Below are 17,430 nucleotides of genomic sequence, written 5' to 3'. Positions count from 1 at the left end.
AAAGGCGCTTGAGTGCTGGCCAGATGGAAATCCGCCCAATCAAACTAGACTGCATTGGGTGTCAATCGTCGATGCTTTCCATTGGGAGCTGGGCTGTCTAGTCAAAGGTTAAAGCAGGCGCCTAAAGCTTTACTCCAATCCTTCGTTCATCGAGAAAAGCTCCTGCATCCCGAATTTTTTCGTTCCCCGTACGCTTGTGTTGCGTTGGAGTGGTAGAACCGGCCGAGAACCACACGCAAGATGGAAGACTGGATTTTTGCTGTGTTCTGCAGACGTGAGATGGGTCTGCATCTGATTAATAGATCCATCGCCTGCGAGCAAACACAATGGGCCTAGATCCTGATATCAAGGTACCGTTATCTAACGCCAGCGTTTCTTTGTTGTTTGACTTCAAGGATCGCAATACACAGTAGACTTCAAGACCCTCCTCGTGACTTCCCGTGACTGCCTGATCACACTAGTCCCAGGCCGGACTAGCATCATCAGCTGCCCACGTCTCCGCCTCATTACGGTTGCGACTTGCGACTGGTGCCGATGTATCGCATCGACCGACTCTCTGACGAAACTTGGTGTCTAAGAACTAACTAATCCTGCGACCTTCCCTAGATCTCCGTTGAAAGGCATCTAGATTCGGAGCACGACGTTCTATCTGTCCACCGCTCTTTCTTTCCCCGTACTGGTGGGTGTGCTCTGCGTCTTTCCATTTGTCTGTTGCCTGTCAAACAACCCCTGCTTCAAAGCGAACACAGGCCCCCTCGTTTTTGAGTGGTTCTGACTTTTTATTATTTTCTTTTCTGTGCTTAGGCTACTCGGAGTGCCCTGTGCACGCTTCCTGCAATTTGAAAATCACCGTTGACACTTGATAAATCGACTATTGCCGTCGGCGCCATCTGCAAGACGACCTGATCACTTATAGTTGTCGGGCGCTTTAGCCATGTCTGAATCATCACCCGCAAATGCCCCGAAGCCGAGCAGTAGCGTCAAACTGGTACTTTTGGGGGAGGCCGCTGTAGGAAAGGTACGTTGTTGTTACCCGCCATTTGGCATGGTGTCTGCTCTCGGGTTCCGGTTCCCACGCTGTACATGGGTAGCCAAAGGTGGTCAAGGCTAATTTTACGATTTGTTGTCCATAGTCCTCGCTGGTGCTGCGATTCGTGAACAATGACTTCCAAGAGAACAAGGAGCCCACCATTGGAGGTAAGCGACCGAGAAAACACGCATGACAGCGATGACGATTGCTGTTTCCCCCCGTTACAGCTGCTACAGTGAGACTGACCATATCAGCTGCCTTTCTGACTCAAAAATGCTCTCTCCCGACCCGAACAATCAAATTTGAGATCTGGGATACCGCTGGCCAGGAGCGCTTTGCTTCACTGGCCCCGATGTACTACCGTAACGCCCAGGCGGCATTGGTAGTCTACGATGTCACCAAACCCTCCTCTCTGACCAAGGCCAAGCACTGGGTGGCGGAGCTCCAGCGACAAGCTAGTCCTGGAATTGTGATTGCTTTGGTAGGCAACAAGCTGGATTTAACGAATGACGGCGGCGAGACACAGGCCGACACCGAAAATGAATCGCCTGCGGAGGGTGATGATGAGGCCGGTGAGAACCAAGAAGACCAGGAGGATAATACACCTGGAGATGCTCGTAAGGTCTCTACGCGGGAAGCCAGCACATATGCGGAAGAGGAGAGTCTTTTGTTCTTCGAGACTAGTGCGAAGACAGGGTTGAATGTGGTGGACGTCTTCACTTCGATAGCCAACGCCATTCCAGAGAGCAGTTTGAAGAGCGGACGAGGCGGTGGCGCTGGCACCGGGCAGACCACTCTTGGAGGTGGCGGCCGATCAGGCGAAGACTCAAGAGTGAATCTGGGGGATCGCGGTGCTGCGACGGCGAAGGAAGGATGTGCTTGTTAATATTGTGTTATTAATCCATTTTTTTTTCTCTTACAGATACCGTGTCTGTTCAGTTCGCCCGGTTTTACAGAGTGATCTCCGAGTGTTGCTTTCTATCGTGGCGTGCTGACTTTTCCTGTGCTGTCTCAGCGACCTCGCTATTAGTAGCAATGTATCGATATATGCGTACATAGACATTCGTTACAACATTTAACTCCAAATGCTCAATTTTCTATGCGCTAAGAATATGGAATCAGGAACAGATGAGTATAGAGGGCGCCGTTGGTCACATGACACACTAACCCGAAATGGACAGACCCCAGCTAAGCGAGGCCGAGCCTCCGATCCCACAGCAGCCAAACTCCGCCCTCACAAGTCGCAATTTGAATTGCTCTCCGTCGACCAACCCGCCAGCAACCACATTCAAAGGGCAGCACCCCCAGCAGCAGCACAGTCAGATCTCCCTGTCTGCACTACACTCCCTTCCAAAATGGCTGCCATCAACAAGATCGCCGTCAACTCGCCGTCGAGGCAGAACCCCTCCGAGCTGGAGACCGCGATCGCGGGTGCTCTTTACGACTTGGAGAGCAACACACAGGATCTGAAGGCCACTCTCCGGCCTCTTCAGTTCGTGTCTGCTCGTGAGGTAAGCGGATTTTTTATTTCGGTTGGATTTGGATTTTACGGATATCTTTTGTGGGAATTTGAGTGCGGATGAGAAGGAGATATCAAAGTGGAAGAAAAAAAAAATTGGTGGTCAAAAAGACATGTCGGCATGGTCAATTGAGAGAGGAATGGAGTCATTCTTGTTCTGCAATGGTCTCTAGAGATATTTGATTTGGATTTTACAGTTGGCTTCAAAGTTTCTGCATATGGGTTTCTAACATCTGTCAAAAATAGGTCGAAGTCGGCCACGGCAAGAAGGCTGTCATTGTCTTCGTCCCCGTTCCTCTCCTCCAGAGCTTCCACAAGATCCAGCAGCGGTATGCTCTCCATTTCCCAAAAAACACATTCAAACAAAACCAGTCTGCATCAACCCAATCCAGCCTGCCACCCACTGAACACCACAACTACACACACAAAGGTCCACAGAATACGAACTAGACTAACAACTCCAATAGCCTGACCCGCGAGCTTGAGAAGAAGTTCTCTGACCGCCACGTCCTCTTCGTTGCTCAGCGCCGCATCCTTCCCAAGCCCAAGCGCTCCGTCAACTCTCGCACCAACCAGAAGCAGAAGCGCCCTCGTTCTCGCACCCTGACGGCTGTCCACGACTCCATCCTTGACGACCTCGTCTACCCCGTTGAGATCGTCGGCAAGCGTACCCGCACCAAGGAGGACGGCAGCAAGACGCTCAAGGTCATCCTCGACGAGAAGGAGCGCGGCGGCGTTGACCACCGCCTCGACGCCTACGGCGAGGTCTACCGTCGTTTGACCGGTCGTGCTGTTGTTTTCGAGTTTCCTCAGGGTGCTGCCGCTAGTGAATTCTAAGCTTTCTCAACCCCCTTTGTGTGTTCACTTGCATGATGGGACGTGTTGAGTGAAAATGGAGTTGAGTAGGGAATTATGAGGGACTTAGGGATAGATTAGTCTAGCTCATGCATTTGTTCTTCTGCTCCTTTCTTACACTCGGCGCGTGGGAAGCTGGAAGGATGGGGAAAGAAGAAATGTGATGTGATAATTACACTCATGATCTGTTTTGGCCCGGGCTGTTCTCTTTTGTTCGGCGTGGTTGAAAGATAAAAAAATTACCCAAATTTCATTTCACTCTTCCTTTAGGGTTGTAATTGTAGATAAGAGTTGGGTACGTATTGGTTGCAGTACTATTGTAGTACGTACATAGTAGAGTCGAACTAGGTATGCCGCAACAAATTGTTATAGTTAGGGTATATGATATCAAGATACATGACTTCCACCACCGCTGCCTAGTTACACCACGGGATTTATCCCTGCATCTGGGTTGTATCTACAAAGATGAAATCCTCCCAACTCCCAAAACCATCCAATAAGCCAATTCCCTTTTCACACCTCCGGCTCCAACGGCACCCAACGAATCCTTCCCTCCTTCCTCCGACTCAATCTGACTATCCGAGTCCCATTCCATACGCACGAAGACCGGAATTTCAAGAACATCCTCATCGGGTTGAATCTGCAGAGAGGGGTCTGTTCTCTGGCCGCTCCAATCGAGATTCCCAGACAGTCCTCCGCCGGTTCCATTGTCGTCGCTGTCATCGTCGCCATCATCGTCATCGCTACTGTCATTGTTACGGCCACCCGCAAGAGATGCGGAAGACATTGTTGTCGAGAGTTTCCCGCCGGGTAGACTTCCCGGTACAACCTCCAGCACAACCGTCGTCCAGTTCCTGCCCTTTTCCCAGACCTTCCCTGCCTCAGCAACCTTTTCATAATTCGACGTGCGGGATGAGGTAGAGGCGGCCTCGAGTGCCTCGCTCCAAGCGTCCTTATTGGCACCAATATCGAATTGAGGACAGAGGATTGTGACCTTGGACGCGACACGACCTGGTGTGACAGATGGCGTTGCGAGGGTGATACGGATAGGGTCGAACATGTGGTTTTTCAATGTGAGTAAGAGCTGAATGGGTTTTTGAGGGGTAAGGGCGTCGAGATTAGGCTGTTGTTGGGGTTGCGGTTGTGAGGATGTAGGGGGAAGTACTAGAGGCCGTAGTGTCGGTAGTGGGATGTAGCTGATGGCAATGAGTTTGATGCGGTATCGAACAGACTGCGGCTTGAATTCGGGCTTGACGAGAATATGCTTGCACGATTTACAACGTTTGGAGCGTTTCGTGCGAAGCAGAGTAGGGAGAGGGAGGAGGTCTTCAACAAAACGGGCGCTAGGCGACTGGGAGACTCGTTGTTCGATGGAGGCGAGGCCCTCCCAGCCGCAGTCGTCGGAGGCTATCCGCTTTATGATGGCCGTTTCGGAATCTGGTGTGGGTATGGAGAGGCCTTCGCTTTCTGTCAGGGCCTCCCTCATCACGGGGGGCTTCGCCCGGGACTTCTTGTTAGAGTTGCCGTAGAGTGACGATAAGCGAGATTGTGTGTAGATTGACATGATGCGTTGAAGGGTATTTGGCGAAGAGAATTGACCGGCAAAATCTCCAGGGTCAACGCCGGAGGTGGTTGTGGATGATATCTGGTCCTTGTAGAAGGCCTTAAGAGCAGCGAACTGGGCATCGCGAGTGCGGGGGGTATGAGTGCTGGTGTCTGTAGGTGGTTCCTCGCCCGGCTTGCTCTCTCCGACAGGCGGGAGCTGGTCATCGATAGATGAGTACATTGACAATGGCGATTTGAGGTCGCTAAAGGCCCTGGAACCCCGCGTTCGAGAGGCGGCCGTTGTTGACGGTTCAGTAGTCATTTTGGTCAGCTGGGCGCGGATATTGGTCGGCTTGTCGAACTTAATCCCAATATCTAATGTCGTCCACATGCAATAATTACAGGATAATACCCAGGGTCCTGCCTGGTCTCCTGACAAACCATCCTCTAGCGCCGTAACAGCGAGCGGCGCGGTACAGCTCGGGCAGTTGAAGCAATTCCGTCCACATCTAACAAGTCAGTCTCAACGCTCGAACCAGAGTTGAATAGACGTACCGATTCCCCTCGTGTCGAACCAAGCTGCTCGGGGTCTCGAACAAACAGCTTGGGCAATACCAGCACAGTATCTCCTCCGTAATGCATCGCGAGCACTTGATCTGGTGGCAGTCTTCGCAGTAGAGGAGCTCCTCCGGCGGGTATAACGAGAAGTTTGACCGTGGATCTCGCGGGTCGAAAGTTTGTTCGTCCTCCTCCTCATCGAATTGGGGTTCTGGGCGCGGCTTCTGAGGACTGGCTTTCATCGGCGATTCTCTTGATCTCCGTTTCCTGGACGGGTCGGGTACGGGGGTTTCTGCACACGGACAGGAGATGTACGTATAGGGGAAAGGGCGCGACATGATGCTGGCCCGGAGTTAATAAATATTGTAGAGTAATTGACAAAAGCTGATAACCTACCTGCACCAGCCAAGGCTGCCCAATCGCGGGGGTGAGACTATCTCTTGCGTTGTTGACGTGGAGGCGGCGTTGCTTGCTGGAAACTAAGCTGGAGGTTCTTATCGACGGAAGATTATTTCCTTCCCCGACGTCACAACCCACGCTCCAACATGGCCATCTAACCACTCAGCGCCTGGCCAAAGAGTTGTCCGATATTATCTTGATAACTTGCGGTATATGCACTGTTTTTTATCAAAATGCAATCCTTCCGCCACCTCCGCCCGGTGGTCCGGACCTCATGGGCGTCCTCGCGACGCACCTATGCCAACCAAACCCCCGGTAATCCAGTGCTAGAAATCTTCAACCGCAAGACAAAACACCTCCAAAAAGACCGTGCAGCGCAGAATGTCGAAGAGAGCCGAAAGGTCGACTACCTAAAGGACGAGGTCGCTACGCGGCTATGTGAACGTCTTCTGGTACGCCTCGCAGCATCCATTTCATCTACATTACACCAAGAGGACTGACGAAATAAACAGGATATAAAACGAACTTTCCCCAATGTTCTTGACCTCGGCGCAAACAGCTGCAACATTGCGCGTGCTCTAACAACCCCAATCCCGGACCTAGACGCTTCGCCAGACGCCGCAACAACCATAACCCCAGAGGGCGCAACAATCTCATCAGGAGGAGACACAACAACGCTCGCAGACCGAATAAACAACCTCACTTGCATCGACACCTCCCCGGCCCTACTTCACCGCGACGCCGATCTCCCCTTCAACAAGCTCCTCCCTATTACGCGCAAAGTAATCCCAGACCTCGAAACCCTCCCCTACGAGCCCGAAACCTTTGACGCCGTCCTTTCCTCGCTCTCAATGCACTGGATAAACGACCTCCCGTCCCTCCTCGCCCAAGTAAATTCGATCCTGAAACCCGACTGCCCGTTCATCGCTACGATGTTCGGCGGTGATACGCTCTTTGAACTACGGACCTCATTGCAGCTTGCTGATCTTGAGCGGAGGGGCGGAGTCTCGCCACATGTCTCCCCGCTTGCGGATGTACGAGATGTGGGCGGGTTACTGACGAAGGCGGGATTTAAGATGCTTACTGTTGATGTGGAGGACATTGTGGTGGAGTATCCAGATACCTTTGCGTTGATGGCAGATTTGCAAGCGATGGGGGAGAACAATGCGATTGTACAGCGGGAGCAAGGGCCGATCTCAAGAGACGTTCTGTTGGCTAACGAGGCGATCTATCGCGAGCTGCATATGGAAGAGGGGAGCCGCGGGATCCCTGCGACTTTCCGGTTGATTTATATGATTGGATGGAAGGAAGGAGAGGGACAGTCCCAGCCGTTGACGAGGGGCAGTGGGGATATGAATCTCAAGGATATTTTGGGTGGTGGTGATTTCAGGCCATAATCCAGAACCCTATAGCTCCTGTACAATATCACAAGAAACAAAACAAACAAAATAGACAGCAGAATTGTAAGGCAACGAACGAAAGACGGACAGCGCGAGATCGAGATTAGACAGTCCTCCGGTCCGTCATGACACGCACAATCGACCCCGTCCCTGTCAACTCAACCAGCTTCTCATGCCAGTTCAAAAGCACACTCATTTGCTGTCCGCCACCTCCTTCACCTAGATTCCTCGCCTGGACCTGCGAGAACCCCGTGCTCTCCGGCGAGATCGACTTCCGCGGACTTTGTGCACCGCTTCCTGGCCCTCCGGCGGCCATACCCTTATACCTGTAGCGAACGACCAACTCATTAGCAATCCAATTACAAAATCCAAAACTATTGTATATTCTTCACCGGTAAACTTGAAAAGCAAAAAAAAAAAAACAGAAAAAAAGGGAGGCAGGGGACATACAAATACTTCATCAAGCAATCCCCTCTCTCAACACCGCCAGGCCCCTCCAGAGCTCCAGCCAGCACGCGGCCCATATCACCCTGCCTAATCCCTTGCAGCACATCAATCACCGTAGCTAGGTGCACCTGCTTTGCGCTGTCGTCGCCACCCAGCGGAGCGGTGTCGAGGACATGGATCAGCGCCGCCGCGGGGTCGCCCGAGCGCAGCAGCTGCCGGACTTGCTGGGCGTTTTGTGCAGCGGCGCCGGAGTTTGAGGGCGCGGGGAGCGTACCGGGCAGGAGCGATTCCAAGGGGAAGTTCTGGGGGGAGTCCGGGTCGAGGGCGTCGATGTTTATGGTGCGGTAGTTTATGGCGGACATTTTGGCTTCGAAGGTTGGTTCGAACCAGGGTGGTTTGGGTTGGTTTGTTGTGAGGTTGAGGCGGACTCGAGGTGGGTAAATGCCCGGAGCGGGTTTGGAGAGTTTGTAGAGTTAGGGAGAGGAATTGAGAGCGTGGGTTGGTGTTGTGGTAGTGGAGCTTGGAGATGAGTGAAGGAGAAGTTGGGTCGTCATCAACTAAAGAGAGACGGAGGCTCAGTTACCCACGCGGGGAAAGGCAGCCGGATTATGACAGCTGGCTTTCTATGCAAAATCTTTCAGTGCGACGGTAATCTACTTTATAGAAGTGAACTTCAAATTCAAGAATACAAATAAACATAATTTGCACGCAAGTTGTCAGCCTAATGGGGTCAATTGATCGATTCTCTACTCCGTAACAGGTTGGTGCCTTGTCGCCTGAGGCTATAGACCATAAACCAAGTAGAAGTATTCGGTAGATTTATTGAATTATCTGTATGCTGGTATGGAGTAATTCTAAAGTACATGTCTAATCTACAATATCCTGTAAAAGCAAGAAAAAAAAACCCCAACGCTATGCAAAATAGAGGAAGCTTCCACCCCAATGCACCGTGGTTTAACCTGTGTATCCACCATATAATAGTTTCATGCAATGCCGTTGGAAAAGACGAATCCTGCAGGAACCAAAACGCTAAGAATAACTCGGAAGTTGCAGATGGACGTATTGCTGTGTTGGTACAAATCCGTATAAGTGGGTATTATCTTCCAGAAGCATCATCAGGGGTCGTAAATGTAAATTGAGGCACGGAGCGTTGTTGCTCCTCGTTAGGAACGCGTTGTTCACTCAGGTCTTTCAAGGATTCTGCATCATCACTGCTGTCGCTGTCGGCAGGTTTGTCACTTTCCTTGTTCTGGCGTCTGCGCATCACTCGCTTGATCGGTCTTGCAATCGCAGCAAAGCCACGGCCGATAGGCTTCATCACGAACCTGATGGAGGCGGTCACGGCGTCAATGATGATGCCGACCGGTCCATCAGGAATACAGCGAAGAACAACAGCCCAAGGAAGACAGCCAATTGCGCAGGCGACGCAAATTCCCCATTGTACGGAGGTAATCGGCCGGACGTTGAACGCCTGGCCGCCGACGTAGATAATCATGACTTGGCCGCCGACCATAATACAGTTAATTCCGATGAACCAGTAGTTGCGGAGCATACCTTCGAAGATGTTAAGTTTGTTGTCGAGGCGGCGGTTATTGAACTCGTTGAAGATCTGCATCCAGACGAAGGTGTTAAAAACAATGGTGTCGAGCTGGCGGTGGCGGATGTCAGGGTCAGAGTCGAGGTAGTCGGAGAGGATGTTGTCTCCGGCGAAGTAGAGCATAAATGTAATGGCGAGCTGGTAAATAGCCTGGCCCAAGATCATCTTCCACATGGTCACAGTGAAGAGAGACGCATGCTTAGGGACAGGTTTTCGGTTGAGGATTTTCTCAGTCGGTGCGTCAGTTGCAAGAGCAAGGGCAGCGAAGGTGTCCATGATCAGGTTCACCCAGAGTAGCTGGACGGCGCTGAGGACGCTCTCGTTATCCGAGTTGTAGAGAGACGAGACAAAGGTAAGGAGGACGGCGGTGATGTTGACAGTGATCTGGAACTGAAGGAACTTCGCAACAGCGTCATTGACTGCACGACCCCAGGAAATGGCCGTCACGATCGACTTGAAGTTGTCGTCGAGAAGAATAATCGAACTGGCCTCCTTTGCGACCTCAGTGCCAGCAATTCCCATGGAGAATCCCACATCCGCAGTCTTTAAGGCTGGTCCATCGTTGGTACCATCCCCTGTAACTGCGACGGTTTCGCCCAGCTTCTTCAACCGAGCCACCAGGATGCGCTTATCTTCAGGGGAAGAGCGCGCCAGAACCTGAAGGTTTGGTAGAATCCTATCCATTTCTTCCTCGGAGAGCTGGCGGAACTTGGGTCCCTCCATGACAAAGCCGTCTTTTGTTTTAATGCCACAAGACTCAGCAATGGCAGTAGCAGTGTTGACATTGTCACCTGTGACCATCTTCACCTGAACGCCAGCCTCGTGGCACCGCTTAATAGCAGCAGGAACCTCTGGGCGCAGGGGATCTTGGATTCCCATCACACCAAGCCATGTCATGTCGCGGAAAATGCTGTCGAATTCGGCAGACTCTGGGTCATCCTGAACAGTGGGAACCCCAGCTGGAGGCCAGGAATGGGCAGAGAAGTCCTTGTACACTAGACCAATCGTACGCAGCGACTTCTTTGCGTACGAGTCTATCGTGTCAAGAACTTGCCTCTTGTCCTGCACGGTTGCTGGCTCAACAATCAGTTTAGCCACATCGGTATTCACTTGGGTTGAACATTTGTCGACCATGATCTCAGCGGCTCCCTTGACAAGGAGGCGATATTGACCATCGGAAACTCGGTATACAATGCCCATGCATTTCCTAGCAGAGTCAAAGGGGATCAATTGAACAATCGACGAGGAGGCACGCTCAGTAGTAACGTCCATCCCGAGATAGTCGCGTGCCAGTTGCAGGAGGGCGACTTCAGTCTTGCTTCCGACAAACTCTCGCGAACCATCCTTTGCTTCTTCGAATGCGGTCGAGTTGAGAGCAATACTTTTGACAAGGAGGTCCCGCGCATCCTGAGGGCACGCCTTGAAGACTTCCATAGCAGAAGTGGAGGCATACTCGTCCTCGAGGTTGTGCTGGAACCCTTTCGAGCCCAAAGTACCGGCAACCACAGTCATCTTATTCTGGGTCAATGTGCCTGTCTTATCAGAACAGATCACCGTTGCGTTGCCCATGGTTTCGCATGCTCTTAGAACACGGACCAAGTTGTTTTCTTTGACCATTCGTGTTGTGGCGAAGGCGAGAGCCAATGTCACGGCCAGCGGAAGGCCCTCTATAGGTGGAAGTTAGACGTGGTCATATAAAAAGGTTTCAAACAGGGAATATTACTCACCAGGAATCGCAACAACAATGACAGTGACAGCTACGATGAGAATGTCGACAAACTGCTGACCCTTAGTAGCCGAGCTAGCAGGATTGTCCCCAAGGTTGACGAGAAAGCGAATGAGCAGAGCGAAAAAGAGAGCAATAGCAGCACTGGAGAACCATTAGCAACTAACAACAAGAACCCACAGCTGGAGAGAGAGAGAGAGGCCTACCTTGATCCCAACCACCCAATCCAGTTCGCCAGTCGCCCAAGCTTGACTTGGAGCGGAGTAGGGTCGTTAGACTCTTGCAGCGACATCAAGATCCGACCATAGCTGGAGTATTTCCCGACGCTCGTGACAAGATATGTGCCGACGCCTTCTAGGATTTTGCTGCCGGAGATCATGAAAGGATCAAGCTTCTTGGTGGCGGTTCCATCGGCAATCTTCCGGGATACTTCGAATCCGTCTGTCTTTTTCATTTGGTCGGATTCACCGGTCGCTGACGACTCGTCACACTTAATTCCGTGGCCGGAGATGAGGACGCCGTCTGCAGGGACAGAGTCGCCAGGTTCAACAAGGAGGATGTCACCGACGGTGATGTCGAAGATGGAAATCATCATTTCTCTGCCAGAGCGGATAGCTTTCACCTCGCGGTCGTTATTCTGTATTTTTCATCTTAGAAATAGCTTTAAAAAAAGGAAAGGAGAAAGGAAACTTACCCTCTTGTTCAACTTTGCGAACTGACGTTCCTTCTGCCAGTCATTCAACGCCGTCACGATAGTAACAATAGCGATGGCAACAACGATGGCAACACCCTCAACCCAATCGACGCCATGCCCTTCATCGATAGTCTGGTAGATTCCCAGAGAAAGAGAGACAACCGCAGCGATCGTCAGCAGAATGATAATCTTATCATTATATGCCATCCACAACAACTTCAGAAAACCCGTTGTCTTCCTCGCCGGTAGCCGATTCTGGCTGAAGATGCGTATCCGGTCGTAGAATTGGGTGTCTGTGTCTTCTGTACCGCTTGAGCTGCCAGCAGTCTCATCGAGTAAATCATACGACGATGTCTCCGGGACATAGACAAGATTACCGTGTAATTTTGTTTCGTCACCGGATAACCCGGACTTGAGATCTGTTCGCAGAGCCTTTTCTAGGCCTGCTACCCCTCCCAGTGCATGATAAGCAGCCAACGACTTGGGGTTGAGTATCTTGTTCAGCTGGCCAGGCGAGAAAGGGAATCGGTTGTCCTGCACCTCGAAATCATGGGCATATTGAGGATCTGGGTTGAGAGCTTCCGAGAGCGGCACGTCATCGATCTCTGAGAGGTTGGCCGGGTTGGATGTGCCCTTGGGCGGTCCTTCTACTACCTTCGATGGCGCTTCTGAGTTGGCGATTGTCTCTGCATTAGAGGCGGTGGAATTCGCACGGGTGCGAAGAGTGTCGCCATCGAGCGAATGTGATGTTCGTGGCGGATCATGGTTGACTGTCAACCGGTCTGCAGATGGCATCAGGGTTGTAGGATGTGATTCTGTCTGTTCTGGTGAGAATGATGTATTCTGGTCATCTGTATGGATTGCGATCTGCGGAGTTGGTTGCAGATGTGATGAGTCCGCAGAGGACTCGTCGTTAGGGCTCGCCATGAGTGATGGTCAACCCGCCTCGTTTTGAAAATTTATGGAAACACTGTATCAAATATGCCATCAGACGCGGAAGGTGTCGCTGATGTCCTGTCTTATATTAAAGGAGGTGGGGCAAGGGGGCAGAGTGAATTGAGGCAGTGCAACGCACGTCCATAAAGGCGAGGCAGATCTAGTCACTGGGTGAACAGAATAATTCCTTTTTGTTACGAATACCTCATTCGCTGTTTGAAGAATAAGTCTCCCGTTTTGAGTCTTCTTGGCATTCAGGGTCTTCGTATTCGAATTATTGAGATTCCATTGCATCCTGAGATCGCATAACATAGAATCTCTCCTTTTATCTCGCCGGGCTCAACAAAGCACCCCAACCACCACCATCCTTCTTGAAACAGGGGGTTGGCTGAGCGCTCTTTGTTGGGTTCTCTAAGCGCTGACTATATTAAAATCCTGTTCGATGGACTGAACCAGGCCTGACTGTGACACAGGTGATCCTGATCTGTCCACATGCTGGCGCTTCGCAGCTTCGCACGGGGAGAACACATTGAGGCGGCAAACCAGACAGACCAATGAAATTGCAGTGATGACGTTGTTCATAGCCTAAACTCAAATCTGGTCAGAGGAGACGCCGACTCTGGTTGGATGGCCGGATGATTGGCCACTCTGCTGCGCCTCGACGCCTCGACCCCAGCTATCTTGCAGCTTCACAATCACTGGCGGTGACTGATGAATGCACTATGCAGTATCGGGTCGGCTAGGCCATGAAAAGCAAATGAAACCCCCTTTGTGGCTTCACAAATATTGATCTTCACTTAGCTTAGCTCTTCATCTCCACAGCCACTCTTGGGATCTCAACAGTGCAGGCTAAAAGTGTGGCGCATAATCGCCTTCATCATGCACCGCCACGAATGTGGCTGATACATCTGTCTGTTGAGCTTCCCAACAGCCCAAAGGCAACTACATCGTTTTCGCCTTCGGACTTCAGAGTCTTGCAAACGCGCAGTCTCATGTGAATAAAATTCCAATCACATGGAAGTCTGCCTCGTGAAGGGGTGCGCTGCCGAGCTTTGACCCTATATCGCTGACCGACACTTACCCTGACAAGGCGGAGCACAAATGGGATGAACATTTGATTTCGCTAAATAAGAACAAGGTTAAACGTGCATAGACAAGGGCTAAAATTTGGGCAAATTTGTGAGCTTGTCAGATTCCTTCTCGGACGATCTCTCTATCGGCGTAGGCATCATCGTTGCAGCCCCCTTCGTATTGGGCACTGCAAACTCGTATGGACAGACGACTACAGGGTAAGCCTGAAGCCATGTGTTGCTGACTGGTACCTATTATTCACACACTGAGCCGCATACGAGTTACGAGGCTCATGGAGCTATACGAAGGTGTAAGCTGACACTGGGCATCCATCCACCATACAAAAGGGGGCTTATCTTGGCTATGCAAACTCAGGGCTCTTTTGCTCGCTGGTCGAGAACCCTAGTCATGACGAAGCATGAGTTGTATTACTCTAGATATCCTATCCCAGACGCTGAGGACGCGGCCCCGCTCCGCGGTGCGGGTGCGTCTCCGCTGCTTCTATTGATAGTGTTGGATAACGAGGTAGGTCTTATCTCGTCAGCTCCAGGACACGACCCATCATACAGCCCGAGGCGTTTTCGCCTCACAGCCTTTGTAAGACATAGCCCGGGCTTTGGATTGAATACCCATGAGCTGTACTGTTTTCATAGCGTGTCCTCAACATCGTATTGTCGGTAACCTGATGGGTCATACATTGCACGGACCAACCCAGGCTCTTCCACAATATCCCGTCGTCTCAGCCACACTGCTGTGTTTGTATATTAGCGAATGCATCGGCTGGATGCCTCCGCTACCTAGCGGTCTTCTGATCTCCGCCACTACCCGCCACCAGCACCAGTGCCTGCACACAACTCTGTTGAAGGCACCGAGATGGCGAGGCGAGCCTGTCGACGGTTATGCCTGCCACAGTCGGAATTACAGGCATATTGAGCCAGTTGTACACCGACACAATGATTCGTCAGCTGCACAGCCCTCTGTTCCACCTCACAATTTCCTCTCTGGTCATATTGGCGTTTGTTGTGATTCAAGAGTCGTCTTCGGGAAGGCCTCTGGTTTGACGACGAGCACACCAGTCTGCCAAACCAACAAGATGGCTTTGACGGAGCCTGTAGATGGATGTCAGCCTTCTGTAGGTATCCGTGGTAACTAAAGTCCACGTATTATTTCCTATTCCCGGGCCGGACCTGGATTGCACCTGCCGAGAGTAGAAAACTGATTGTAAGGTTCCTACCTTTGGGGCGGAGACACAAAGGAAGGAGCATTGGAACAGAAAAAGAAGGAAAGAGCGAATTGTGACCTGCACCTGCTACAGGATTGCATCACACCGACCTTCCATCTGTTCTTCGTACTCGAGAACCTCCCTCGTGCATATTACGAAGATCATGGATGCTGGTTTCTATTTCCATCTTCAAACTATTCATTTCTGCCCGGTTTCAAACATTAATTGATTTATCTAGGTTTAACCCAGCCCATATTCAGTCCACATCACGAATCAACCAGCCCGGCATATCGATTCCCCAATCCACAGAAACACTCCTTTGACTGGTCGACCTGCTGCTCATCCGTTTCATCCTTACCAAACGCAAGCTTACCCAGCACCTCTTCCATACCCCAGGCGATCCTTTCTGCACCCAACCTTGCACCCTCGAGGTTAGGCGCCCCTGGGCCCAGACGCAAAGCTGCCAGTCGCCCTGTTAAGAACAGCGGCACATCAGCCTGCCACATAAGATCATCTGTGAGGCATGGCAGGCCCTGTATCGTCTCGATTGGATAGTCCCGGTGCATCTGTTGCAACAACGGTAGCTCACACACATCCATGTGCATGCCCGTTGCGAAATACATGTAGTCGATCTCTGGAAGGTCAGGGATGGGAGGATCCGTAACCAAGCGCCAGGTCTTGGAGGCGCTGCAGTACTCCTTACTAGTGATGACGGTGCGCGGGTGGATAGAGACCCGCCCATGGGCAGCATGGTCTCGAAGAATCTTCTGGTATCGAGGTGTGATGCTGCCTCCGTTGCGAGCTGTCTTGATCATCTCTATACGCTCTTCGTCTGTATCCGCCGACCAGAAGACGGCTTTCTCGTAGTTTTTGAACTTTCCCATCCAGCTTAGGGTTATGTCAAAGTGTTTAACTGCACCCGTCAGTCTTTGTCCTGGTCAAAGAGGGAGGGAAGCCTACCTTTGAAGTCAGAACGCAGGATAAACCACACCTTGGTGACTCCCTTTCGAATCGCCATGTCGGCAATTTGTGCTGAAGACAATCCACCGCCGACAACGACGACATTCGTCTCCTTCCGTTGTTGAATCTTCCTCTTTACATTGGGGCTCGGAAATGCTCGAATCTCACCACTGTGGCAGGCGCCCTCTGCCTCTTCGGCGCTCAAAGGGAAAGGCAGGAGTTTTCTCCCTCCAGGTCCAACAGCCAACACCACAGCCTTGGAGTAAAACACCTTTCCGTCCCTCGTGGTCACCGTAAACACCTTTCTCGACGAATCCAGCTCGTCAACATAATTAAAACAAATGCCCACAACGTCTCCCTCCGCAATCATCCCCGGGCGACCAAGCCCGTACCTCTGAACAACGCTTTCGCAGTAGTCCGAAAACAGGCCTGTACTCGGCGAGAAGTAATCCTTTCTGTCTCGCTCGTCAATCTCCGTATCCCCAATCACCTTCATGTTTCGTTGCTTCTGCTTCTGCTGTTTCTTCTTCTTATGCTTCGACATCTCTTTCCCAACACACCCCGATATCTCCCAAAGGTCTTTTTCTCGTCCTTGCTCGGTTGTATAGGCTAGCATTCCGTCTCGATCGCCGGGGTCAACATGAAAGAACATAGGACTGCGGAGCTGCTCGATCTCGAGGGTTTTAAACGCACGGTTCCATCTCTCAAGCCATTGCGTTCCTGTAGAGTCTAACACAAGCATGGACGGCCCATTCTCTTCCTCCTTTTCATATTCGCTGTCAGATCCATGATCAGAAACAGACGTCGCAGATTCATTCCCTGTCGCACTAGAATCCGACCTAGAGCTATTCTCGCTTGACCCCGACGACACCGAGGAAGTTCGCATCTGTGTCTTCTTCTTCTCCCGCTCCTTCATACCAGCACCACCTGTAGTAGTACCATGCGGCAATGGGACACCCAAGCTCGGATTCTTCCTCCGCCGCGACCTCACCAAGTTCATCCTACCTTTATGCTTGTTTATCCAGTGGTACCGCTGATGCTCAGCATCGGTGAAAATCGCAGACGGCGTGTGTTCTTTGAGGCGGGCGGCGACGGCGAGACCGCAGGGGCCAGCGCCAATTATGAGGATATCATGGAGGTGCATTTCTCTTTCTGATTTGGTTTATTTGTCTTTTAGGCGAGTAAGGTAAAGAAGTGTTAACTTGGTAAGCGTGCTTATTTGAATGAAAATGTTATGCTATGGTGGCTGGGTGACTATATACGGAGGGTGTGACTTATAGAGGAAGTGGTCTCATGTGGATGCACTCCCCAGGGTACTTGGCCCCCAAGGTACTTACTTATAGGATAGCTGCTTATCGTTCGTTTACACAGCAGGAGATAAGTGGGAGCTCGTTGGGTGATGCACAGTGATTTGACTGTATGGGGTAGGCCGGGGGACCTTGGGGTCAATATTGCATCAAGTCTATCCCGC

General features: G+C 51.4%; 7 protein-coding genes across 7 annotated transcripts; 3 read left to right on the top strand and 4 right to left on the bottom strand.

Moving 5' to 3' along the window:
• Positions 1-934: 934 nt before the first annotated feature.
• VPS21 (Rab family GTPase) lies at positions 935-1,916 on the top strand (the record flags this gene model as incomplete). The annotated part of the gene is made up of 3 exons (XM_041702093.1): positions 935-1,018; positions 1,134-1,197; positions 1,285-1,916. 3 exons carry the CDS (start codon positions 935-937, stop codon positions 1,914-1,916), a joined length of 780 nt encoding a protein of 259 aa, XP_041554913.1.
• A 199-nt stretch (positions 1,917-2,115) lies between these two features.
• On the top strand, positions 2,116-3,386 carry RPS7 (40S ribosomal eS7 domain-containing protein; the record flags this gene model as incomplete). Its single annotated transcript, XM_041702092.1, has 3 exons — positions 2,116-2,541; positions 2,796-2,878; positions 3,017-3,386. 3 exons carry the CDS (start codon positions 2,116-2,118, stop codon positions 3,384-3,386), a joined length of 879 nt encoding a protein of 292 aa, XP_041554912.1.
• Positions 3,387-3,861: 475 nt separating this feature from the next.
• On the bottom strand, positions 3,862-5,845 carry APUU_30942S (putative dynactin Arp1 p62 subunit RO2; the record flags this gene model as incomplete). Its single annotated transcript, XM_041702091.1, has 2 exons — positions 3,862-5,458; positions 5,505-5,845. The coding sequence occupies 2 exons, from the start codon at positions 5,843-5,845 to the stop codon at positions 3,862-3,864; spliced, it is 1,938 nt and encodes a 645-aa protein (XP_041554911.1).
• Positions 5,846-6,139: 294 nt separating this feature from the next.
• On the top strand, positions 6,140-7,303 carry APUU_30941A (uncharacterized protein; the record flags this gene model as incomplete). Its single annotated transcript, XM_041702090.1, has 2 exons — positions 6,140-6,358; positions 6,419-7,303. The coding sequence occupies 2 exons, from the start codon at positions 6,140-6,142 to the stop codon at positions 7,301-7,303; spliced, it is 1,104 nt and encodes a 367-aa protein (XP_041554910.1).
• A 106-nt stretch (positions 7,304-7,409) lies between these two features.
• On the bottom strand, positions 7,410-8,115 carry APUU_30940S (actin-related protein 2/3 complex subunit 5 family protein; the record flags this gene model as incomplete). The annotated part of the gene is made up of 2 exons (XM_041702089.1): positions 7,410-7,632; positions 7,757-8,115. The coding sequence occupies 2 exons, from the start codon at positions 8,113-8,115 to the stop codon at positions 7,410-7,412; spliced, it is 582 nt and encodes a 193-aa protein (XP_041554909.1).
• A 734-nt stretch (positions 8,116-8,849) lies between these two features.
• Positions 8,850-12,697, bottom strand: pmcB (putative calcium-translocating P-type ATPase(PMCA-type); the record flags this gene model as incomplete). Its single annotated transcript, XM_041702088.1, has 4 exons — positions 8,850-11,017; positions 11,078-11,220; positions 11,283-11,713; positions 11,771-12,697. The coding sequence occupies 4 exons, from the start codon at positions 12,695-12,697 to the stop codon at positions 8,850-8,852; spliced, it is 3,669 nt and encodes a 1,222-aa protein (XP_041554908.1).
• A 2,568-nt stretch (positions 12,698-15,265) lies between these two features.
• APUU_30938S (FAD binding domain protein) lies at positions 15,266-17,103 on the bottom strand (the record flags this gene model as incomplete). The annotated part of the gene is made up of 2 exons (XM_041702087.1): positions 15,266-15,912; positions 15,960-17,103. The coding sequence occupies 2 exons, from the start codon at positions 17,101-17,103 to the stop codon at positions 15,266-15,268; spliced, it is 1,791 nt and encodes a 596-aa protein (XP_041554907.1).
• Positions 17,104-17,430: the final 327 nt, after the last annotated feature.

The sequence above is a fragment of the Aspergillus puulaauensis genome, chromosome 3, assembly GCF_016861865.1.
Source record: "Aspergillus puulaauensis MK2 DNA, chromosome 3, nearly complete sequence".
NCBI classification, from domain to species: Eukaryota; Fungi; Ascomycota; class Eurotiomycetes; order Eurotiales; family Aspergillaceae; genus Aspergillus; species Aspergillus puulaauensis.
This window is presented reverse-complemented; position numbering and strand designations above follow the sequence as displayed.